This window comes from Maylandia zebra, linkage group LG19 (genome assembly GCF_041146795.1).
Source record: "Maylandia zebra isolate NMK-2024a linkage group LG19, Mzebra_GT3a, whole genome shotgun sequence".
In the NCBI taxonomy this organism is placed as follows: Eukaryota; Metazoa; Chordata; class Actinopteri; order Cichliformes; family Cichlidae; genus Maylandia; species Maylandia zebra.
This window is the reverse complement of record NC_135185.1, coordinates 21,267,084-21,293,776: the sequence shown is the minus strand read 5'-3', so window position 1 is coordinate 21,293,776 and position 26,693 is coordinate 21,267,084. Positions and strand designations below refer to the sequence as shown.

General features: G+C 42.1%; 1 protein-coding gene across 1 annotated transcript; it reads left to right on the top strand.

Moving 5' to 3' along the window:
- Window positions 1–269: 269 nt before the first annotated feature.
- crip2 (cysteine-rich protein 2) lies at window positions 270–20,869 on the top strand. The gene is made up of 8 exons (XM_014414333.3): window positions 270–441; window positions 14,019–14,113; window positions 17,102–17,159; window positions 17,405–17,536; window positions 18,246–18,314; window positions 18,446–18,540; window positions 19,087–19,144; window positions 19,391–20,869. Exons 1-8 carry the CDS (start codon window positions 399–401, stop codon window positions 19,456–19,458), a joined length of 618 nt encoding a protein of 205 aa, XP_014269819.1. The 5' UTR covers window positions 270–398; the 3' UTR covers window positions 19,459–20,869.
- The last annotated feature ends 5,824 nt before the right edge of the window (window positions 20,870–26,693 follow it).

The window sequence follows — 26,693 nt, the reverse complement described above, 5'->3', positions numbered from 1 at the left end:
ACAAGCATCAAAGTGCACTTTCAGTGACGAACAAGTAACATTTGTCTAATTGTCTAAGCTCATATAGTGTAGGATGCAACGTATAAGTTCTGCAAATTACACAATCAATTTTCAGTAGAGCTTTTCGGAAAATTCACTGAAAACTTCGGCGTTTTTACCAGTCTGTCGTGAAATTGTGACATTTCCCACCATTCTTGAAGGGGGCATTAGGAGTGTTTTCATAGCGTGGGGGGGCGGAGCTATGTAAATGACGAGCCGTTAGCTGAATAGATGCTCCAGCTTCTGTGAGCGGAGCGGGGCACTTGCTGTTGAGAGCAGAGCTAGAGGACGATTAGAGAGTAGAAACCGCTGCGGACAACCAAAACACATCACTTTCACTCGAACCACCACACTCAAAAATGGCCTCAAAGTGTCCTAAGTGTGAGAAGACGGTGTATTTCGGTAAGTGATTCCCGGTTTAAGGGATCCAGCGTGTTTAAATTACTTTTTGGCTCGTTAGCTAAATATACTCATCACAGCAATCAATGTAATTTTTATTTTTACATTAATCCTCTTAATTTAGAAATCCCATGAGCGGTGCTTTGAATGGGATATAAAATATTTTTGATATTTTTCAAAGTCCATTCATTGGAAATAAACAAACATTTGACCTAGCACTAGCATTTACACTCATTTGCTAAAAATGGCTGATTTTTAAATGAGGTTCTGAATGTAAACACGAACTGGGTGTATTTTGTTTGAAGAATTTGTGAAACTGTAGCTAACTGTATAACTTAATGTATAATGATGTGTAAAGGAATATCTCCTTCAGCTAAACCTCCTAACATGTCTTATTAGACTAAAGGTTGCTGACAAAGTAAATGATTCACAGAGAAATACTTTGATAAACCTAGAAGCTGACGTGAAAGTGGGGTTAGTGTAAACAAAAGACCCAATAAGTGCAAAAAAAGTGCAAACATTTAATAGATTTTATTTTTGTACACTAAACGCTTCTAACTTATGTGAATGGAAACATGCCCTGTTTACACTTGTCTACACAAGACTGGATGAATGATTTATCTTATTTCAACACTGATCTGTGGCATTTTTAATTTGTTGTGTTTGGTAAACATCCAAGCCTGGCAGTTGGCTTTGGAGAGTTGGCTGATGCAGGCCGTTGCCAAGAGTGCAGAAATGCCATATGCTGAGATTGCCCACTCAAGAGAGGAGCGGAGCAACATCATGCTGCGTCAGTGGGATGAAAACCTGAAAAAATGCATCTTTCACATCTTTGTAAATAAAAATATGAAAACAAGACACCCACTTGAGCCGTGAGCTTCGACTCGGTCACAGTGAGAGTGATCGCACCTTATATTCATTGCAACAGATGTTTACAGTGCAAAGTAATCTACGCGCAGAGCGCTGGATTAAAGGAGAGCATTTACATCTGAAAGCTGCACTTGACATGCTCACTCCTCAGTTTGTTTTTATTGCTGTTATGCAGTTGAACTTCTGAGTATTTCTGTGTTTGTGTTTGACTGCATGCTGGGGGAAAAAAAATCTTGGGTACCGATCTGTTGTACACTTCACAGCACACATCTGAGCTGTTACGGGGGTCAAAACCAATTATGTTAGTGGATGGAAGTCCTCTTATGTAACACGGGTGGCAGTGAATATCCCAGCTGCTGCTCATCCTATGGGTCCCGAGAGTCATCGGCATGGAATAATATCAGCACAAATAAGATTTATTTTCCTCCAATACAAATTTTATGCACCGTACCCGTAATGCGCTGCAGTGGGTGAGTCACAGCTCCTTAGTGATGTGTGATGTTTTTTTATGTAACATGTTGAGATCCAGGCTAGCGGAGTTATTTTTGGTTGGGGTGTGTTATTGGGTGGAGAGCAATGAAGATGACGGCGTAGGCCTACTGGAAGCCAGTGCGTACTAAATTAACTGCACTCATCCAGCGAAGGAGATCAGGGGAGGTGTGAATGGAGGTATTATTAAAGTTTTAGCCATTTCAAGGGAGGCTGTGAAAACTATGACGAGACAAGGGAGAGGTCAGGGAGGGAGAAGAGTTTAGCTGCCCACAGGCTGAGCGTCAACGTGTCAGTGATGAAGTTCAAATATTGTAGATGAGCTCAGTGGCTCCACCTACACACGCCCTCCTCTCAGCCATTTGGTTTTGCAGAGTGATGAAAAATGCAGAGCAGAGATCAATTTTCAGCTCTGCAAAACTGTTAAAGTCAGAGGGAAAGGCATGAATGGGGGTGTAAAGTGGAAAATAAAAACTCTGTGCTTTAGAAATGCACCGTGACATGTGTTGTTGATGGAGAAAATTGTCTATTTTCCATCTTATTTTGCTCTACCCCTTTTCTTCTTTTGGTGATGGTTTGTGGTGTGCTGTATAGATGGGCCCACCCTGCTGTTCCCCACCTGGTCTTCTTGCTGATTGGCTGAGTCCCACTGTAGGACTTTGGGGGTTGGGAACATTATTTCAAGTGGCCTCGGTGAGCCGCAGTCTGGGATGGAAATTCTTTCGGTTTGGGGAAAAGGAGATTTTTTTTATTATTATTTTCCTTTCAGTTTTAAAGGACAGCTGTCTTCCGGTGGTGACAGTTCAATTTCATTGCCACTCGATGCACATGTTGGAACGTTTTCTCTACTTTTAAAGCTTCTGCAGCCTAAAAGCGAAGGCTTATTTTTAAGAAACCCAAATAAGCAGTAGCAGAAAAAGGAAGCTGCTCTTGATGCTGGTATTAAAAGAATGCAAACATCTCAGAGATGGTCACTTCTTAATTGCAGGGCTTGCTTACTAAAATTCTCAGCGTCCACATTGCGGTGACGCGTCTGTTAGTTCCTGTGGTATGGAGATGCTCATAATACACGGGGCACTATTTGCTGACACTGTTGGCGTGTGAAGGAGGACAAAACGGCTCGCTGAGCTTGTTTCGAGCACCCAAGTTCAGCCGAGTGATGCAATTCTTGTTCATAACAAACGGGAGCAATGCATCTTTGTGCAGCTAACTGAACAAATGAGAGCTTAATGGGAACTAATGGTGTTCTGCTGCGAGTTTCCCTTTTCTCTCTTTCATTCAGTAGTCTTTCTCACTCTGGCTCTCTTTCCTCTTTTTTGGTCAGCAATGCCTCAGGCCCTGAATTCCTCTTCCCGGTTTATTTTTTTCTTTAAACTACAAGGACCGGGGGAAATGGGGTGAGATGGCTCGCCTTTATTTAAACTGAGACTCTCAAAGTGCTTCATGCATTATAATGAGAAAGGACATCTCTATTCACACAGGGCTCTTTCTGTCTCTCCGTACATTTGTCCTTCTAGTGAGACCGAATACTTTCGTCTCCTCAGTCTGACCACAGAGACCAGGGCACTGTTTCCCACACACCATCTTTTTTTTTTAAACCCCGCTTTTACCCCAAACACCTACACAATACCCCTATTTTTTCCCCCTCACCTCTTCTCTGTCGATGCTAGAGTACCCTGTTTTCCACTTGGCTGCCCAGTGGGCTGTGTGAATGTGCCTTTTCAGTTATGTAACATCATTTCTTGAGTTGTTGCCTCTTGTTCAGTGCCATTGCATAACCTATCAGCTCCTGTGTGCCACTCAATGAGAGTCCCTTTTCTCTGCCTTTTTGAGGCACAAATATGATCCCCTAATGGAGATGGCATTAAGCTGGGTGCTGACAATTGAGCTCCCCACTACCCCACCTCCCCACACAGGTCAAGCCTTCCAGCAGTGCGACCTGTTACATAACGGCACAGAGGAAACAAAGGTGGATGTGTGCATTTCACCCAAATAGCTTGCTCATTACATTAGTTCTAGAGATTGCATTATTACAACACACCTTCTTTATATTTTTTTACAAATAGATTTTGTTCAGCAAGCACAATTTGTTGTATTTATGTTCTAAACGTATCGCTATGTTGAAGCCCTCTATACATAGAGAGTACATGTGCAGTCACGTGGCAGGTTTCCAGTAAAAACTGGAGGCTGATAAAACACAGAACACTAGGTGATAGATTGTAAATCATATAGATATGAGGTATAGTTGGATAACAGGTTTTGTTTGTGTGAGATGGAAAAACTGTTAGAAGTTCAGAAGCAAAATATGATAGAGTGCAAGAGAAACAGGCATGACGTACATGAACCATGTGACTTATTTGTCACTCAAGGTTAATATATCAGAAAATCCAAGTTTGTCTGAGAAATTCAACAGTTTTCAGTAGATTGAGTTTTATTTGGAGCTGTTTGAAAATAATCTTTTTGCCCTGTCTGCAACCAGCTACCAAAACACCCACTGTTTCTATGACAACAGTGGATCGAAACATGAAAGTTAGCTTTCGATAGCAAATCGGTAAGTAAGTGGGCTAGACTTGTAGCTGCTTAGTCTTACCTAGTTAGACCATCACTAACACACTAGACTGTATATAAAAGATGGCGATAACCCCATGATGTCACCCATTGTTTTAAGGCTCTTTTGAAGCCATTAGCATTTTGCTCGTTTTAGTGTTTTTGGTCATCTCAGGTTTATCTGGAGCCAAAAGTGATGATATTTACTAATTTATATGCTTGTTAGGTAACAGGATGTGTTCACACTGCCTATTGGTGCTAAATATAAAAGACCAAAGATATAAAACATTAGAATTTTAGCCTGTGTAACAGGAGTACAGATTTCTTGGATGGGCTGTTATTACAATTAACCATAGAGGAAGCCATATTTGCCATATTTGAAATGCTCTAAAAGCCTGGCACACAGCTAGCATCAACCTCCCAGACAAAGTGTCCGTGCCCCGATCATGCTTAAGTTTAGCCCTAATATAATTGAAAGAAGTCATTTTAACATGGGTTTATATGGATTGGCTTGATTTAAATCGCTGTAGGAACTGCACATTTTGCCAGTGGATATCAAATTTCTTTTTTTCTGTTCGTGTTAACCAAAAAGTAGCCACTACAGATACATTTGCTGCCCCAAATGGCTAATGCTGGTGTTATTGTGGATGTTACCACTGGGTCCTTGTTATTAAAAATCACATGTCAATTTAAAAGTGTTGTGCACTTTTAAATCGAGGCACTCCAGTACACCACACTCTTCTGTTTTAATATTCCACTTTACACAGCTCAGATGATTTCACTTAGCTGCTACATTTTCTGCCTCCGTCATATGATGTCTCTTTCCCTCAGGGCTTCATTATCAAAATTACCTCTGGCTGGAGCTAAAGAAATTTCAGTGATCCTGCCTACACTTCTGAATGCATTGCCCGCTACTCTAAGCTGTACATGCAGAATAGATCTTTTAGAAAACCCTGAAGCTGGGCTAAGTGTCCTGACTGGTTAGAGAAGAAATGTGGTGTAGGGGTAAGCATGCGTAGGGGTTTGGGGAGGGTGAGCATGTCACTGAGACGGACTGCGGTGAGGGTGCTTTGCCTGCGGCTCCTTTGACCAGCCCAGACAGGATGCGAGTCAACTGCAGTCCATTTACGTCAGTCAACAGGATTCACGCGGTCTGCCTTTTTTTATTCACAAAGGGAGGGGAGAAAGGGAGAAAGCCTGGGGAGGAAACCTCGCCTTGGCTGAGGCGACAGACGACCTCCAGAGTTAAGTTTTGCTATGGGGTTGCATCAGCCAACAGGAGACTCGTCCAAAAAAGTGTTTCCTACCCTCTCTTTAGCATGGCTCTCCACCCTGCGCTGTCACTGAGCACCACAGGGAACTGCAGACACACATTCATCCTGAACAGATCAATTATGATGTTCGACACAGCAGTGCCAGGGTCAGCTTAGTTTTAGTTTAAACAGATATAGCACTGGACAGTCTTAAAACTATTTTCTTGTCAAGTGGGGATGGATTTTTTTTTAACAAATTATCCCTCAGAGCTTCCTTCCTTAACATGATTGTAAATTTTAAAGAAAACTTGCTGATGGCCACAGCTCTATCAAGTTAATAGAACAATTTGATTCCACTTAGGCAGGATAAAGATGCCACAAATGAACACATTCCTTACTTTAAAACGCCCCCAAAGTCACTTGTGAGGCTTAATTCCCCTGTGGGTGCAAATGAATGGCCATTGTCTTTAAGTTGAGTAAAAGGTCACAAGTCCTTGAGGGTATTTGTACTTTAGAGAGCTGAACAGTAAGAGGATGCAGAGGAGGAAACACAGGCTGCTTATTTTTTTTCCTTTCTTACATCCCTCTGTGTACCCTTCACGCTTGAGTCCAACGTTGCCTTTGGGGCCCTTTACTCTGCCAGTCAGGTGTGTGGTGCTTATTAGGACATGCAGTCATCGTGCTGCTGCGACAAAAGCCAAAAAAGCGAAACACCCGCGTGGACTCAGCTGTCACTGATGGATGAAAGGAATGAGAAAAAGGATGGAGAGGGAGTATATGTGTCTGTGTGTGTCTCTGCGTGCACACGCGCACGTGTGTGTTTTGGTTTGTAAGTGTGTTTAATAGGGCTTTATTGTGGGAAAAGCTGAACAGATGGGTCCACATTACCAGAAGGTGCAACAGAACAGAAGCCAGGCAGCCATGAGTTCAAGATATTTACAATAACATCGGTTACATCATGACCATTACGAAAGACTTGATCGCTTAATCACTTGCAAAAATGTAAATAAGCTACTAATTTGATGTCTGCACGCTGCGTCAAGCTAATTCAGAGCACTTTCAAACCGCCGATTTTTATATACCTTTGGCTTTGATGCAGTAGAGTTCTCCTAAACATACAAACCAGGACCCGGTACAGTTATTTTTTTTAAATCTCATTGCAGAAATGAGCTCCAGCTGCATGCAGAGCTGTGGCCCTGTTGTCTTCCTCTTTGTCAAACACATTAGATTTTCCCCCCACTGCACCCTGATTGAATTATTGAGTGATAAGAGAGCACCCATATGCGATTCCAGAGCCTGCCCCCCCCCCGGCTGACATTCCTCCCGCACTGCATGGTGGGAGATCAGCTGGGTAAATGTTTTTCAGTACGTCGAGCCCCTTTATCTGTTATGACTCCGAGTTAGGCAGCAGACAAATTTCCTCCTGACCCGGGGTGAGTACATCAGGCTGTCGTCAGCTCTGGTGTCTCGATGCAGCTCCTTCATTACTGTTGACAATCATGCAACTGTGATTAAGTCATTTGGAGAAATGGCCCCTTAATGCTTATTTCCTCTGAAGACCCCTTGTTAAAGTCCTGTTGCTTAATGTTCTGTGCAATTACCCGATGTTTGTAGACCATTTGCTGCAGGCCTTCTCCGGTGCCTCTCCCTTTATAGGCTGAGGAACTTTGTCTGAGCATAACAGCGTTCGGCCTTAATGCAGTCTGGTGCATAATGGCATCTTGTAGCTGAACAAACAAGGTAAATCAAGTTATAACCTGCTTAAAGTTCTCTGAGGTACTACTGTGTTTGCAAGTGGAGCAGATATTCTTACCAGCTGAAACTCAATCACACAAGTAATTTGTTTTCAGACATCCTGAATCTACTTGATGTTGAATTGCTGTTTTTATCCTTAGACGTCTTATGATTTCAATTTCCCGGGGAAAAGTTAGACACAAAGTTAGAATAATGATGCTGTGACTCCTAATAAAACAATAAGACCAGATTATTGGGTTGGGGATCTACTGGAGAGGATGTTAGTGCTGTAATTTCTTTATAAATGGGTCATGGGTTGTGCAGTACTGTATCTCGAGTTTTGTCTCCTTTACTTTGACTAATGCATAAATCAGTGAGAAGAGGGATCAGCAGCAGGCTCACTCGGTGATTTAAACCATATTGACAATGCAATCAGGGCAACCGAGCACGGACTGAAGAGCTTAGACCAGGAATTTACAAATGAAGTTAAGCAGCTTACAGTGGTGCAGGTATCATATGGTTATAGTGATGACCTCCGTCCAGCACTTTTTCTCATTTAAAGCTCGGTGTTCCCGCAGTAGCATCATCTCTGTCAGGACTGCATCTGCATGGAGAAATTTATTTTCACTTCTAAGTTCAACAAATTAAGAGATTTTGTTTTTTATGCTTGAATGCAAATACTTTGCAGTAAATAACTGACGTCTGGGACACGAGGTCGTTGCCAAATACCGAGTTCCCACCCTTGAGATATTTTGCCAGGCTATTATTGCAGCTGTCTTTGGTTGATGCTTGTTTGTGGGCCTTTCTGTTTTTATTTTCCTTCTTCAACATAAAAGAGTAACCCAGTTCCACTGGCAGCCTTATGTTACAGTCGCACTGGGGAAAGCGACCAAATTATTGTGACCATGTGCAATGAACTTGTTGCCTTTGAACTGGTTGTTTCAAAGATGGAGACAAGGTCTGCGACCGTTCAGTCAGTTGGTGTCTTCAAAATGATGTTGGTGTGCCGAGATGGCAGTAAAATGGCAATAGCACGGAGCCAGTGTGCTATCAGTTTGGGTCACAATAACTACTTACAGAGTTCAGAGGTCATCCAGAACGTCAGTTAAAAAACAAATTCAGAAATTCAGGCTATGTCCACACTAGCCCGGATAGATTTGAAAATGGCGTTTTCGTCTGAAAACGCTCCGCGTCCACACTAGCGTTTTCAGTCGTTTTCACAGAGTTGCACGTCCACATTGAAATGGTCGAAAACGCTTACGTTCCAGTACTGCGCATGCGTGAAACGCAAGAAGATTCGACCTGCCTCATTTCTGTTTGCCGCTTATTTACTTTCCGGCTCTTTGAAACGTCGCGGCAGAATGTTGAAGAAAAGCACCGAGTTTTTTAAATGGACTAACAATGAGGTGGAGTTGTTGCTGCGAGTAACACAAAAGTACAAAGTTGCAAAAGCGAGTGAGAGTTAAAGAATTTGAAGAAAAGCTATCTGGAGCATGTACATACTGATATTAAGCTTTAATAGGGCTGTCAAAACTGAACGCAAACAAAACTGCTGTATGATGCCCTCCGCTATCTTAGTTTTATTGGTCACACGACTGGATCATATGACTAACACGTGTCATCGTTTTCAAAAGTCTGCATTTTCGCTGTCCACACTGCAACGCGAAAGCTTCGTTTTTGAGAGCGTTTTCAAAACGGTGCGTTTTCCTTGTGCGAAAACGGCATCTCAGTGTGGACTGTCAGTGTGGAGGCCAAAACGGAGAGAAAACGATGCGTTTTCAAACGAAAACACATCAGTGTGGACGTAGCCTCAAAAATCTTCACTAATCTGCCTGAGAGTGATTGCAGTCAGCATGTTGAATGCCATTGTTTAAAGACAGGTTGCCTTCCACCAGGCAGCATGTCCCCTGTAATTAAAAGCGGTCGCCCAGAGGTTGAGGGTGTTGCTCAAGGTAAATCTCTTATATATGCATTCATAAAGCTGTTATTGAAGCCTGTTGGTGTCGGTGTTTAACTCGCCAATGAAATCTTTCTTGCACCAAAGGCTGATTTTTGGCACTCTTAAAGGTCTCTTGCCGATGGCCTCATTTCTTTGGACCACGTATTAAGTTTCTTAGATCAGCTATCAAATGCAAGCTCAAGACTTGGTGTCATGTCACTATATCTTATGTCACATTTAATTTAGTTGCTGTGTTTTGGGTTAGGCAGCAGTCACACTCATTAATATTTGCAATCTACTGTGTGACAGTGGTGTTTCTTCACCCCGCTGTTTTCAGCCCCCGGCTATTTCAACGCAGTTAGAAGCCATGAATTGTTGGCATTACTTCAGCTATAAAGCAAAAGCAGAAAGGAATGTCAGGTGAGGTGCTCCACCACTGTTCAGCAGTGATTTCCTTAAGGACTTCCATTGTTTACATCAAGTCATGGTGGAATCCTTTTTTTGTGTGTGCTTTTGAGTGAAGCAAATCGCATGTTGTCGTGAGAGAAGACAGTCTGGCTAAAAGGATTTGGCACATTCTCGTCGGTGTTGACAGTGTAAATGTGAGTATCCGGAGAGGAGCCTGCTTGTTTACACAAGTGGGTGCATTTACCCTAATGTTGTTGCCGTAACCAGGTAGAGGAAAATGCGATGGCATTTTATTTGCTTTATTTGCACCCACACTGTTACTATTTTGGGATACTGAGACCATCTATCGTCCCTTGGCGCAGTCATTATGTAACTTTTATTTATTTATTTTAAATGTGGGGTTTTTTTTCTCCTTTTCTTTTTGACATGCTTGTCAAATGACATACCCAAATCCAAATGATCTAGCTTTATTTTAGTGTTCGGGGGATGTAGATCCCCTCTACCTCCCCCCACTCTATAACTCCCCCACTCTATATTCCCCCATCACATAACAGAGAGAGACAAGCTCACTCCTCTTACAACAGCAGCCGGCTTTTAAATCAGGGAGCCTTCAAACAGTGGACAGTCACTCATAGAGGAACAAGGACATGCTGGCGAGGCTCTGACGTCCGTTTCCATTCATACACTGACTTCAGATCTGTCTGGAGGTGTGTCTGTATTCATGAATCTGCCCTGGCAGGCTACCTGTAGCCCATTTATGCAGCTTATTTTAACACTGAATTACGTGTCAAGAAGTAGATTCGTGTCCTCAGATTTATGATGAAACAAATCAAACGCTCATACAGACAAGGCAGAACCCTTATTGGTTGTATTTGCACTCTCTTCAAACATCATCTCAAGATACTGTAAAGATGTGAAAGAAACCTGAAAATGCATGCGCTAATCCTGCAAACAGGTTAAAACAGGTTAAAAGGTCTTTCCTGTGAAGTATTGCTAGAGTTAAAGCTGAAACATCAAAAGGAGCTACAGTGTCCATGCAAATCTTTCTGTCACATGTATGTGCAGCAGCTACACATGTATCATTCTGCATCCCCCTCTTTCCACTATTCTCCAGGGCCTTGTTGTTGCCCTTTTTGTCTCATTGTTGTAATGGCCAGTGAAACTGTTTGTAAGTGGAAACCTCAGCAGGGTGTAATCAGATCTCCCAAAGCGATCCTTTCCACACCAAAGTCCAAATCAAATTTTTGTCATTCGCATCAAATCAAATCAAATTTAACTTGGTTATCCAAAGAACAAAGTTGATTTAATCAGACGAGCCCAAAATATAAAGACGCTGTAGAAAAATTAACAGAAGACGGTCTGTTCAAACAGCATTTCCAGAAGAAAGGCAGTGCATCATGACCTGAGGTGTGCTATTGCTTCCAAAATGAGTAGGACGCACAGATACACAAGGCTCAGAACTTACTCTTTTGTCATATGGAAGTTTGCAATCATTGCAAATACTAATAAATTTTAGTGATATAAAATTTGTGTGTGCTCACAGCTGCAGACTTTTTTAGAGAGTCAAAACATTTTTGAGGTATTTCAATCTGGTTTTAAAGCACTTCACAGCACAGAGACTGCACTTTTGAGAGTTTTTAATGATATCTTATTAACTGCTGACTCTGGGAAGTCTGTCTTACTTGTGCTTTTGGATCTCACAGCAGCTTTTGATACAGTAGATCACAATATTTTGATTTATCGTCTAGAACATCATGTTGGAATTAGAGGCACTGCCTTGGAGTGGTTTAAGTCATACCTCTCTGATAGAAGTTTTTCAGTCTCACTTGGTAAATTTCATTCATCTTCCGTCCCCCTCCCATGTGGTGTACCTCAAGGATCCATCCTTGGGCCCCTTCTTTTTAGTATTTATTTACTTCCCCTTGGCCATATTATTAAAAAAACAAAGTCTCATTTCATTTTTATGCAGATGATTGTCAAATTTATCTACCGATGAAACACAATGACCTTAACCCCCTCAGGCCTATTTTAGAATGTCTTAAGGATATCAGAGCATGGTTGGCTCTGAATTTTTTAAACTTTAACGAAAAGAAGACTGAAGTCATTATATTTGGGCCGAATGGACCTGGTGTCCCTCCATCTGACTTGGGTCCTCTTACATCGTGTGTCAAATCAATTGTCACCAACCTTGGAGTAAAATTTGACACAGCTCTTAAAATGGACAAACAAGTAAATACAGTGGTGAGAAAAAGCTTTTTTCAGTTGAGGCAGCTCTCTAAAGTAAAACCTTTTATTTCTTTTTGTGACTTGGAGAGAGTTTTGCACGCATTTGTGACCACTCGCCTTGATTATTGTAATGGACTTTATATTGGTATTGATCAGGCTTCACTATCACGCTTGCAAATGGTCCAGAATGCTGCTGCTCACCTGTTGACAGGGACACGCAAACGTGAGCACATTACCCCTGTTCTTGCCTCCTTACACTGGTTGCCTGTCCATTTTAGAATTCATTTTAAAATTTTATTGCTTGCTTTTAAAGTTTTAAATGGCCTGGCTCCGTCTTACCTGTCAGACCTTTTACACCAATACACTCCACAAAGGTCTCTCAGATCATCTGACCAGTCACTCCTTGCTGTCCCCATGTCGAGACTGAAACACCGAGGAGACCGAGCTTTCGCTGTTGTGGCCCCCAAACTATGGAACAAACTGCCCCTCCATATTAGGCAGGCCCCAACACTTGAAATGTTTAAATCACTTTTAAAAACACACTTTTTTTCAAAGGCCTTCTAGGAGTGTTATCAGAGCCAGTTTGTAGTCAGTTTTTAGTCAGCTGTTGGTCATTCTTAATCTTTTTACTTTGTTAATCTTATTCATTGTATATCTTATTGTTTATTCTACTCATGTTGATTTATTTTTATCTTCTTTTTCAATTATATATTTGTTTTGTTTATTGATTTCATTGTATGCTTAAAGTATGGTTTTAACTGCTATCTCTGTTTTATTATTGGAAAGCACTTTGGTCAACTTTGTTGTTTTTAAAAGTGCTATATAAATAAAGTTGGATTGGATTGGATATAAAAATAGACAAGTGCTTTCAGTACTTTCCTTGTTTTGTTTTTTCTCAAAGTCGAGAGTCTTCGTATCTTAAGTCTAGTTTTTATTATTGTTCAAATTGTTGCTGACACGTGACCACAGTGCTCTTCTGATTTCAATTAGATGTAATAAAGAAATGCCTTCATAAAGCAAAAACTTATAACTTTAATGAGGTTTGGTCAGAAGACAATCTGTTCCAGCCTGAGACAGTGCTGCTATTGTGATTGTCATTAAATGCACACAACCCGGTAAAATCATGCGTTACACTAGTAAGCAGGGCTTCCATATCAAAGTATCCTAGTGGAAGTTTGCGAATTCAGACAGATGTTTTGTCAGTGAGCTTCACCTAGCTAGCCAAGCTAACTCCTGTAGTAGTTCATCATATGTAGCAAAAGGACTGTTTCACGACTCAACATCTCAAATTTCTTAAGTCCTAAAACAACTTGAATTCCTGGTTTTATAGCACAGGAAGAAAACAACATCAGAAGGAATGAATGCATGCCCGATGTGCATATGTTTGTGTTTTTTCCAGTCTTGGGTATGTAAGGAAGCAGATTCCCGTATCCGGCTATTTGTGCCCTGCCTTGATAAGGGAAGGTGTTTCCTCTGCTGCCTCTGTGACTCCTTAGGGCTCATTGTGTTGAAGCAGTGGTGATTTATTATTGGAAAGTGTATAATAAGGCTCCCTGGCTTGTCTACAGGGCCAGTTCGACTGGATGACTCGGGGGAGGGGGTGGGGGGGTAATGGAAATGCAGTTGGAGGACCGCATCCAGCAGGATGGGTATACTGTAAATCGGGGGATGGGTGTTTGTGTGTTTGTGGGTGTAACACAAAAGAATTGGGTTAGATGTTGCCAACCCCCTGCTGCTAACGCTGGTCTGGGACTAACACAGCTGTCCGTCTATCCTTCGGTGACATCATCACAGCATCCTGTGCGGTACACAGGCATTCCCACTCTCCCCACCTCCTATACCAACCCCCCACTCTCCCCTCATCCCCAGTTGGCATGTTGACAGGTTTTCAATCGGGCCACAGAGATACAGTACGAGGTTATTGTGGAGAGTGAAGCAATGAGGGACGTCATTCCTCCAGGCGATGACTGATTGAACAGCACGCACAAAGCCCAACACAGCTGATGGGGAAAATAAAAGGCTGTTGTTTCAAGTAATCTATATAAATGTTGTTTTATGCCCGTGGTTGCACTCATGCACTTCTTCTTTCTTTGTTTTTTGTCTTTCTTGTGCAGCTGAAAAGGTGTCATCACTGGGGAAGGACTGGCACAAACTGTGCCTCAAATGCGACCGCTGCAACAAGCTGCTGAACGCCGGGGGCCACGCTGAGGTCAGTAAGAGCTAACGGTGCTGCTGTGTGCTGCTGATCTACATGCGTGCAAATTCTTATCTGGTTCTTCAGCTAAGCATTTTCCCCCATCGTCTGTTAATCTCTTCTGTTTAGTTTTCCATTAAGTGTTTTGCTCTAATGGCTCACAGAAATTCATGAAGTGCCACAGTAAAGTGGCCAATTTTGGCATGTTAGAAGTTTAAATCAGAGGACTGTTTTTGCTTGATGAATAACAAACGTGGGGTTATTATTGCCAAACAGCTTACAGGAATAATCTGGTTTTCAAACTGATTAATATGGAAGAAAGATTATTTTGTAGTTTGCTTCACATTTGTGACACTTCTGCTTTTATTTTTATTTGTTGCTAAAATATAACTTTCTGCTGGCAATGTAATTGAATTGGGGGGGCTCTGTATCTGCAGGCGGGACAGTGATATGGCACTCAGCACTGATGTGAATTACTCTAATTAAAGTTGTCCTCTTAATAGCGACCGATAAGCTATTTATGAACTAGTTTTCTGTTAATGCAAGTTCCATTTCCAGTAGTTAAGCCTTTTTTTCTGCAAATAATAATGGCAGCACAGTACAGGTGGCCAGAAAGAATCAAGTCTGCAACATTACTAATTGACACAAGACGTTTGGCTTTTCCACAGGGAGTTTTTGCATTTTGAGGGAAACTTAAAAAAGGTGTCTTAACCTCAAATATTTAAAATCTCGTTAAACTTAAAGAATACAGTCTTTTCAAATAGAAGCTTTGTATTTGGGGGAGTTTATTTCACTGACCTTTTGTAATTTTTGCAGGAAACTGCTGAGGGGATGTCCCTTTTCCTTCCTTGTTTTATGTCTGGTTGCATCTGTCAATATGTTTTGTCCCCATGGGAATTTGACCCTCTTTAGTCCTGCAGGATGAGTCGCTTTCAGATCCTTCCTCTCAGTCTTGTGTAACCAAACCACTCTATCATGTCTCAGCATACTGTAGTTTCCCCTGACTATTCACGATCTGGCACCTTCACCCTGGGGGTTTTCTTATCTCGCCCTTTTTATTTGCCTTTCATAGGCCAGCCAACAATTCAATTTCACCTTCTTGGATGTCACTCAGACACCTTTTTGAGTCTCTCGCTTTGGTTAAGGAGGATATGATCTCAGCCTCTTTGTACACAAAACCAATTTCCCTGCAGACCGCAAAGGATGCAGCTCTGCTGTTTTAATCTCTTTGTGATTACAGTAATGTAGTAGTCACACAGTCTCTCTGAGGCCTGCACTCTCTCTGCCCACCATCCTCTCCGTCCTCCCTCTCTCTCCATGGACGGCATCCAAACCCGAACCAGTCCATGTGACAGTTCTTTTTTTTTTTTTAAAATGTAAAGGGACTGTGGGATTGCCTGGGAGAGGGTTTGATGTCATCTAAAACCTGGTATGCAGAGGGTTGTGAACTTCTTCTTTAAAAGGAGTTAAAGGGACAGGATGAAGCCCAGTGCGGTCAGTTGTCTGTGGGCTAAAGGAAGGAAGCAGCTCTCTCTGGTTCATGCAGTGACCAGCAATCAAAGAGTTAATGGGAAAAGTCTCCACATTGGACCTTGAATGTGTGTAAATGTGGCAAATTTAGGCGCTGATGAAATGAATGAGGGTTAACCGAATGGAAATTAAGCAACTTGCAGTAAAGAAGGTGAAACTGTCTGGGGGAAAATGCTGAAATGCTGGAAACCTGTCATCCTAAAACACCTACAGTGCAACATGTGCTGTGTATAAAATGAGGGGAAATAAAGGAATGTGAGAAGTCTGAAGTTAATCCACCTTCCTTTTACTGTTTGACATGGCACCTCCAGTCCAGCGCAACAGTGAGAAGTTGTTGAGGTACAGAGCATAACAGGAGGATTAAAAAAAAGGTCAGGAAAGAATAGAAATTTGAGAAGAATAGATGGAAAAGACAGATTTAAACTTCAGGATGTAGGAGTTGAACTGCTGGGAACAGAGTGGGTCGTTCTGCTATAGATAATCCAGTTTCAGGGTCTCTTTGGCTCTGGATGGGTAATGTCTGGTGCCATAGGAGGACTCTGTACATGAGGCTGTTAACAGTACACTCTTGACAGAGGAGCCCTTTGTTTTCTGAGAAAGTCACTTACTCATAGCCTGGCATCGGCACCCCTACCTTCATGGATCTCGTAAGTGTTTAACAGGAAGCGTGAAAGGAGTGTGTGGCTGCTTTAACAGTAGCTGATCCTGTCCCGGTTGATACATTATTAAAGCTGAAAGAGCAGGCTTTTTTTTTTTGCTCTTAGAAAAGGAGCTCATGTGGCCAAAGCAGAGGGGATTGTGGGTATGTGCGTTGTTTAACGGCAAATGCCTGTTTTTGTGGGGTCTTTTCTGTTTTTTTCACCTCTACCACTCTGAGCCTGGCACCTAGCCTGCTGAATTACTTGATTCTTCTCATCTATGGGCATTGAGCTCTGGACCAGTGGCCACCCTGGCTCTCAGCCCTGATCCCCTACCCAGGCTGGTCACATGCTCCTGCATTGACCGCCACATTCCCAGCATGCATCAGCAACAGGCCATTTTTGACTAGATTTTTTTTTTTTTTCTCCCCTTCCTCAAGTGGAAACTCACAGCGCTCCCGCATATGCAGACACATGGCTCACTGTGAAGTGTGGCGTGAATTTATCAACACAGGCCTGTTGCTTGGATACGGCCACTGTCATCAAAGTAACCTGTGACAGTGACATCATCATTAGGAAGAAGTGAGGTGAAGGGGGGAAATGAACAGGAGTCAGCTCCATTTTTGGATATAGTCACTCCATCTTTTCATACACCTAAATAAAAGACCAAAATTAAAAATGTGACATCAGAAAGGAGTGTCAGAAATATGACTTCTCAGAAATGTCACGCCCAGTTTTCCCTTTTGCGTCAGTATATATTTTTTTGTCCTTTATATGGATGTTGTATCAGTTTGTTTCATCCATAAGTCATGGTGTTTTTCTCTTTCTCCTGCAGCATGACGGAAGGCCCTACTGCCACAAACCATGCTATGCTGCCCTCTTTGGGCCAAAAGGTGAAGTGCAAGTCAACTTCACCTACTTGAGTTCCTGTCAGGTCTTTGTACACCATGTTATCACGTCTTAATAAGCACATAAATAAGCAAAAAAATGAAATAAATAAATAAGATATGGAAAATTGGTTGATTTATCAGGAAAAATAAATCTGTTTTGTTTTTCCACATTTCTTTGCATTTCTGTGTTGCTGTTACTGACCTCGCCACCAAAGTCCACCCCTCACTTCACTCTTATACATTTGCAGGTGTGAACATTGGTGGAGCAGGTTCGTATGTGTATGATACCCCTGCCAACAACAACGGGTCTCCCACCAGCGTGGATTCAGCCTCCAAAGCTGAAGAGAAGCGTGCTTACGCACCCAAGGCACCATCAAAAGGTAAACAGGAAAGTGTATTCATGCTGCAAATTTGTGGCTCTTTCAGCTGGTAGGATTTTTGGGGTTTTTTCTCCCCACCCGATGAAGATTTGGGTGTTTGCAAGAAGCGGCTGACTCGGTGATAAGAAAGTCGGTGTGCAAAGTCTCTTGAGGCCTGAAGGGGATTTTTTTTTTTTTTTTTAGATGTGTCAGACAAGAGCAGATGCAAAAGTATTTAAATAGTGTGGATTCAGTTGTTTGGCATTTCTGTAAACTTTCATTATGTGAGAGCTACGTTTGGGCAGTAGATGATATGAAGATGTGAACTCGTATCATTTCAAAATCAGGAAAGTTGAAAGAAGGTTTTAAAGTTTCTTGAAATATAAAGAGGAAAGTAGTTAAGGTCAGGTGTTGCATGTGGAACAAGGTGTTGCATGTTGTCTTTGCCTTTTGACTCCATCTGCTGTTTGCAGCAGACCAAATGATTGGCTCCTGCAGGAAGGTGTTTAAAACTGGCAACCAGAGTATCTAAATCAGCAGCATTAGTGTCTTTACTCAATATTGTTCCCTTGAAGTGTGTAAAAGCTGCTTAGCACTTGGTCCATTTTTATTTTTATTACCCCATGTTATTAGTTGACTAAATTTTACACCTGGGAAAACAGGTGGTCATTTATTTAACCGTTCCCCTTTGCTTTGCCACTATTGTAATGTGCCTGTAATGTGTCAACAGCTGGCAGCATCACCACTTTTTCTGGGGAGGCCAACCTGTGCCCTCGGTGCAACAAGAAGGTGTATTTCGGTAAGTAGTTTCACGCTTCCAGGAAACGGGGTATTAAGAAACGTGTCTGAGCAAGAAGGTGTGAATCTGCGAAGTGGTTGCTACAGTGTGTCACCAGGGTTGTATACATTTGTGTGTGTTTTCCACCGTAGCCGAGAAGGTGACATCACTGGGCAAGGACTGGCATCGCCCCTGTCTGCGCTGCGAGAGGTGCAGCAAGACTCTTGCTGCTGGCAGCCACGCAGAGGTGAGAAAAACGGGTGTTTTGGCGGAAGGAATTCAGAACAGAAAAGTGGAAAAACTGAAGAGTTGAGAAAAGAAGTGTCGAAAAGAAAATGAGGCAAAACATCTTGAATATGACAAGAACGTACTCTTTGTATTCCTAACCTAAAATCTCTTAAATTAGCAGGTTTGCTACATATAATCCAAATCTGAATTGTCAAGTTTGCCCTTAAAAAGCTTGTCTCACTGGTTTAAAAATATTAGACAGTCTTAACAGTATGGCAGTTAATGCTTTACACAAATAAAGAAGAAATGATTTGATATGGGGGCAGCACAGTGGTAGGCACCATCGCCTCACCGTGTGTGGTGCTTGCATGTGCCTGCGTGGGTTTTCCTCCCCCACTCCAAAGATGTGGGTGTCTGAACTGTCGGGTGTACCGACAACAAGTAGATCTGCTCATTTGCAGAAGTAAATTAACTAATCTTTCTAAAATAAAGCAGAAATGAGAGCTGTCACCCTTTTTCTTATTGCTATGGTCGTGTTAATCTTTCTTTTCTTTTCACATTACAGCATGATGGCCAGCCCTACTGCCACAAACCATGCTATGCTGTTCTCTTTGGGCCCAAAGGTAACCGCTAGGGGGTGCTGTCAACCCACCAGTTATCAGCTACACTTGAAGCAGAATGTCTGAGCTGCACATGTTACACATTTCAGTTGTTTCATCATAAGTTCGTATGCTTCACAGAAGCTTCCTCCACTCCGAGGTTAAAAATACAGGAAATGCGTCGCAACCTGTCCTGCTCATGTCGTAGCTTTGCCTCTCCCTCTTGATTAACCCCTGACTCCCGCTGCTGTGTCCCTGTGGTTTTTCCAGGTGTGAACACTGGTGGTGTGGGCAGCTACATCTATGACAAGGAGCCCAGTGCAGTGACCCAGCCTTGAGCCTTTTGTCCCCTCAGCCTCACCTCTTTTCTCCACTCGACACTGACCATCAACCACAGTATTATTTGTAGCCTCTTTTCTCTTCCCCACTTGTGTGTCCGTACCTGAGACAACCAGCCTTCTGCTCCAGATCTTCTCCTAAGTCTCTGCTTTTCCCCTTTGCGCTAGCTGGATCAGATTTAGCTACACAAGGAATGATTCATTGACTACAAATGCTGCCTAGACATGTGTTAAATGTATTTGCTGCAGGAGCACAAAACACATCAAGCATTCCCACATTAATGATATTGCACACCAGCAATGTTTACACATTTCTAAATGTATATGAACACGATAAATGTCAATAGATTAAAACATAAATGTCTTAAATTTTCTAATATTTTACCCACAAAACAGCCTGACCAACAAATGTTTTTGATCATGCATGCTCATTTTAAAGAAAAAAAACAATCAGAATGGGATTCTCAGGTGTGCAAAAAAGTGCATTGTGGGTAAGGGAGGTGCAGGTCTTTACTGTGACGTGCTGACAGCCTTAGGAATTTCACCCCGTGGGTGCTGCAGACACAGGTGGTGCTCTGTAGCACGTTGCCAATAAATCTGTGTTTTACAAATGCCATATTTTTAGTTTGGCCACCTGACAACATTCCTCATGTGGAGGGGGAAAAATCTATTTTGTTTGGAGAAGAGGGGAAAAAAGTCCCGATATGATGTTTAGAAGGTGGGAATGTGGATGTCGGAGCCGATTGTTGATGATTTTTCAGAACTGAGCAAATAAACTGTATGTCAGAATCTGGATAATAATATATGATGTGCTAATACATAACAAATGTTCTGACCCAGTTATATACATGAAGTCTTAGTGAAGTTTAAGGAAGGTTGGGCTGCAGACAAACCTGTATTTATTCTTTTCATTCAAGTCCTTTGAGTTTCAAGCCACTGAAGCCCTCCTGGGACTGATTTTGTGTTTTCTTTTTTGAAGGAGGTCAAATGAGGCTGCATAAGCTGTATAAATCTCTACGATCAAGATTTTTATTATTATTATTTTCAAAGAAGTAACCCTGCTGTTATTTTTCCGAGAGATGACGCATTATTTGAAGTATTATATTTCTTGCCATTAATGAACAAAGTAGCGTAGCTTGTAGAAAGAATAAGACTTCAGACAAGTCATTCTGTAAGAATGTGCATCCTAGTATTACTGTATGACTGTTACTGTGTTTGTTTATTACCTGTTGTACATCGTAGGGCTTAACAGACCCTGCAGGGCTCGCTGTTCGTAGAGCCGAATCGCCCTGCCGCATTCATCTTTTTAATCCCTTGGATAAATATTGCAGAAAGTCTTCATTTGCGCGTGACAGATTCTCAACTCCCTCGTTCTGTTCATGAATTGCAATAAACAAAACACTACACATGGTGTGAGTTTGTGGTATTTTCGTCTCGTTTGTTCTCCTAAGATGGATTATGTAAGTTTTTGTGCTTTTGCTTCAGGGGAGAGTTATGTGTCTGCTTTTAAATAAGAGCCAGGGAGCGTCAGTACAGGAAAATGAATGCAAAACATTATTAAAGTAAATGAATCTGTTGATAACCTTCTCGTAAGTAGTGTGTAGAGTTTAAGTAGTGTGGTTAATGGCACAATAATTTAATGTGTTTTATATTAAGGAAAGACATATGAAGCACATCTGCTAGTTTAATTGGTGACATCTGTGTTACAGCTTAGTGTATGTATATGATACTGTCTGTATCACTTTACTTTCAAGTCTATTATTTAGCATGGATAAGCAGTATAAATGTGTACTGAATGGGTAAACCAGTGTAGCTGGAATTGATACAAAGCAATTTTAAGCATTATTAATGTACAGAAACAATTGTTTTTTACTGTTTTTACTGCACAGTCTGAAAGGCCTCGAGTATTATCATCACCGTGCATGGCAGCGGGCGTGACCGCCCATTTTTGTGCGTGTGATAACTTGAGAGAGATGTCACCTGGGCTTGCCCTCTAATAGGTCAAGTTCAGAGGGCAAGTCTTTTGAAAAGCTCGTGAATGAGATAACTCAAAAAGAAAGTCAGGAATTTCAAATTAATACCATAGGTGCAGCTACTGGGAGGCTGAGCAGTAGCACTGGTACGGGCCAGTATTTTTTCCATTTGTTTCAATTTGGCCTTTAAGGCCATGACAAAAGGATTTTTGTCAGTTTAAGAACATAATTTATTAAACTAACGTAGACATATACAAAATTAATGAGCTGTGCAAATCAGTGAGATCAGTGGTGCAGGGTGTGTATGGGTGTAGATGAACATGAGGCAGAATGGAGTGCCAGCCACAGCTTTAATGTCCGGGAGCAGGGAGCAGGTGTTCCCAGTTCATACCGATGAGCTTTTGCTCAGGAGGAAGCTGGAACACGTGCAGTGCAGAAGATATTTCTATGCATCAGCATGCCTGCAGAGGGAACGAGTTAACAGCTTTTCACATTTGAATATGTAGTTTTCAGCATGTCGAAACACTGTAACTATTATTCTTCCCATATTTACTTGATATTGGAGTCATTGTCCATGATGCAAATCTCCTGTTTTGCTACATCCCACGGGTGCTCTACTGGACTGGGATCTGGCCCTTTGACATCATTTCAGCTTCGTGACATGATGTGTTATCCGGCTATAAGCTGTGCTAATGCAGGGGCGGACATGGTCGGCAATGATGCTCAGGTAGGCTGGGGCATTTAAAGTACGCCTAACTAAGGGGCCCAAAGTATGTAACTACAATTCCTTTCGCCACCAGCTACCTGAACTTGAACCTGAATTCTAGCCTCAGTTTCCTGTTCTTAGACACGAGCGGCACCTCGTGTCTGCGCAATGTTTATTACAAGTGTGTTCAGAGATGCTCTTCTGCATACCTGGGTAAAAAGAGTCATCATTTTTTGAATTTGCATTTAACCAGACAATTTTCTGCAAATTGAAAAAATGGTTGTGTGGGATAATCCCAGAACCGCTGCCCTGATGAACGGCTACCCTGAGGGACGGACACCTGAGCAAGGTAGCGTACCTACCCACTGCTCCCCGGGCGCTGCACTGGTGGCTGCCCACTGCTTCACTGGGTGAATGGGTTAAATGCAGAGGAGTAATTTCCCTACGGGGACTAACACATACACATTATTATTACATTATTATTATTAGAAGATCAGCAGTTTCTCAAACTGTTCAAACCTTTCATGGTAACTTTGACTATGCTACAGTCAAAATTACTTAAATTACCTTTCTTGAACTTCAGCAAATCATCTTCACCGCGTCTGTGCCTAATTGCATTGAGTTGCCATGTGATTGGTTGATATGTTCTGCATTAGCAATCAGTTGCAGAGATATACTTAATAAACTGGCCACGAGAGTATGAAGAGGATTTGGTTTTCTTTATATTGTTAGGTATTGTAGTTAGTTTGCCCCTGTTCTGAAGGCTAGAAAGTGTGAACCCAGCACCATGCTGCAATTATGAATGAGTGAGCTATGAGATACGCTACATTGCTGGAGGCTAATACTGAAACTAGTCACAGTATCTAGATACCTTGCTGAAGAAAAACAACATGCTTGAAATGACTGGAAGATGTCAGTTATATCTATCACACACACACATTTCCAAACTTGGTGAGTGAAAGCAGCAGGAATGTCTTCACCCTGCTGCACGGTTTCAGCCTTACATCACTTTTTAACAAGTTTCACAGTATTATAGGTGTGGTTGCATTGCTGCTGCATGGACATGCATGGCAGCACAGTTGCAGCTTATGTCATCATCAAGTCAAAATACAAACTACCAGTTTCTTCCCAGCATTCAGTCACATCTACTAACACTGTGAAAACATCTTTGTATCGTTGGGCTGAACCGCACCCTGAAACCTGTGTGGTTTCCTGGATACCAAACACATTTCTGTATGTACAGAGTCACTGAGCCACCTACACTGTTTCACATCACTGACTACAAGGTCACATGCACCTCGGATGGACTGCCACCTTGTGATGGAGACTGCCAAATAAAACCATCTGCTGCAGGCAAAATTAGACACTCAGGAATTAGAGAGAATACAGTTGTCACCACTCATACAATATACTAGCTTCAGAAATACGGATTGTGATCTTCACCTCCGGTTTAGAACTCGCTAAATGTGAAAGATCCACCGTAGAGTGTCTCATTCAGTGCGCGTAAGTCGTGAGCCAGCACAAAGACTTGCCAAAAATCCACACCCATGTTTTTTTCTGATTTGATATTATCACCAGGATCACAAAAATGAAAGAGGAGCGCCCTATGAACATGTTTAGTTATAGAAAAGCCGACAAACCGGGCAGCGCTAAAATAGAGTCTAACCTTAAACCCTGAGAGAATTGGCAAGTAAAGAGATTTCTTGTGAGAGGTGTCAGATATGGGAGTATTATCTGTTAAAGTAATGTGTCTCATAACTGCTTTTCCAATAAGGTGATTTCAATTCCTCCTTCTCTCTTTTCCTTTTGGACCATTTCCTTTTCATTGAGGGGAGCGAGCTTTGTCTCACATCATAAAACAATATTTCCAGCAGTTATTCCCTAAATAGATATTGCATACTTCCACAGGCCTAACCCATCCACCAGATGTCCAAAGGTTCCAGTAAAGTGACCAAAGCAGCCATACTGTACAAGTATGTAGGCGTAGAGGTCACTCCAATGGATCAGGGACAAATCTGTGGAGACGTCTTTGTCACTTTCCGTGGACGCCCAGTCTTGCAAACGTAAAGCAACTGCTCTCCATGATCAAAATGTGTTTTTTAATTTAGCTTTGTTGCAAAAATACACAACCCTGAGAGTCATTTAAAACGGTAAATTGCTTCCTTTATAGCAGGTATTGTTTGTATTTTGACAGTGGCTCTATTTTTAGTGAACCCAAGCAAGACACATATAGACTGCATGTGAAAGATGCATGACATCTCCTGCTGGTTTAAGTATATTGGCTGCCTTTGCTATGAGGTGACAATTTTTAAATGAGAGGGTGGAGTGTTTAAGCACGGTTAACATGTAACACCCATATACTGTTTGGACACAACACACAGACACAGATACCTGCTACATGTGTCTAGTATCATTGACTGAGACTAATAAGGACTATTCCCAAAATGGGCCGCTCATAAAATACTTAAATTTAGCGCTCTGTCATTAAAGTACAAACTTCTTTGGATGGTCAGTACCTCACAGTGGAGTGGAGAATCTTATTCATGAGTGACAGGAAGATGGGACCAGTGGATTGGTGCAGTGATTTCCTGGTGTTTCTATGTCCCAACCCTTACCTGAGGTCATGAGATCTCTTTAGTGATCAAAAGAGTAAGGTAGTGAAAATAAGCTGCGAAAATGAGATAGGGTGAGGCCCATAGATATCTGAGGGATCTCAGAGTAGAGCATATGCTCCAAAAGAAGCCAGTTGAGGTAAGGATGCACAACTGGGACAAGACCCCAAGACACTGGAGAGCATTGCAGGGGAAAAGGCTGCTTGGAATAGCATGATGAGCCTGCTGATCTCACTTTAAATAAGCAAAGATAATACATGGCTGGATACTCTATTAACACCACAACCATAGCGGTTGAAGATGAGGCCAGGCAGAAAAAGGCTACAACTGTAACCACACCTGTCAACCACACCCTAACTTTAAACCTTTATGGTATCCTGATGGATATGTAATATAAAAAAATAAAACAAATCACCCTTGTACAGTAAGTATGGCAGAAACTATCCATGGAGACCAAAAATGTGTTTTGTATCCAGCTGTAAACATGCTGTTAAAGCTGTTAGGTTGGGCGTTTTAACATCAGAGTCTGTGGGGATTTGCCCTGTTTTGGAGCCAGCCTCAAGTGGTCGCTCCAGGAACTAAGTTTTTGGTTTTGGGCACTTTTCAGTTGTTCAGTGCAGCCCTGGAGATTTTTTGCTTTGCTGTGACCAAATCCAGAGCTAAGGATGGAAAACTCCAAATAAATAATAATCCTTTCAAGTCTGAATAAGTGTTTATTGAATCAAATATATATAATTTATATAGCAAGAAGCTGGTTAACAAAAGAGTTTTTCAGGATGTCTTCAGTGACTCTTAGGAGTCGTGTGTCAGTCTGACTCTGATGCCGTTAAACAGCTGTTCAGCGCTCCTCTGGCTCGCATCCACGTTAGATTAACTTCAGTCCCAGTGAAGTGGGTGACAGACTGCATGGGAGTCACAGCTTTGTTTCCCCTTCGGTCAGGCAGGCTGAATGAATTATTGAGGCGCCTTTTGGTAATTACATTTCAAGTTTTTAAATGCCCTCTGATCTGCTGTGATATTACAGGGAGCAGTTACAAGATAAGACATGTTTACTTCAGTTCTGGTGTTTTTACCAAAAGACTTTGCTCCAACCAAAGAACATCTGATGGGAGGTGCGCAAAATAAGCATAAAGTCATATTAGAGGCCCTGGCTTTGCACCATGGGTTTGGTTTAACTGTACAGCTACATCAGATCCTCTGTATTAGTAAAAGGCGTCAGAGGTTTAATTAGCATTGTCCTTTTCATTACAGTGACGGTGCTATCTGTACACGCTTCCACTGCCTGTGACGGTTTTCAAAAGACGCTGCGAAAGCTTTTGTTTCAGTTTTCATGTTTGGCATCAGCATCGAGTGTGTTTGTGTGATGCTAATGCAGAGGAGCAGATGTCAGAGTTTAATCACAGCACAGCCATTCGGCCTCTCCCTTCTTCTGCTCATAACATCCTCCCTGTGGCTGCCACAGCTCAGGCCAGCCAGATGGACCCACATTGAAAGTGAGATGACACGATTGCATTCGATGGATAAAAACGAACCCCAGAACCTCCCTGCTACCCCGATAGACCAAAATGATATGCTGTTTCTCCATTGCTGCCCCCAAGCTACCTCACAAGAACAATCAGCGAGCACAGGTGGGCCGTCTGCTGTTTCAAACAGACGAGTACAGCAGCGCAGAGACACGAAACCATGGCGAGCTGCCACTGTCTGGGCCTAGAGCCAAGGCCTTCCCTCTCTCCCTCTTCTGTATTGTTCTCCCACTGTTCCCCCAGGGCCTAGCCCAGCCTGCGATGAAGGGATTTTTATCATGCTTTTGGTAAAGAGAGCTCTATTTTTCACAGATATCAGTGACTCAAAAAGACCAGCTGCCTTTCTAGGTCATATTACAGTTCGTGGCAGGGGTAATTGAAGGCTGGTGGCAAAGAAAATGAGGATAACCTTGGTTTTGGC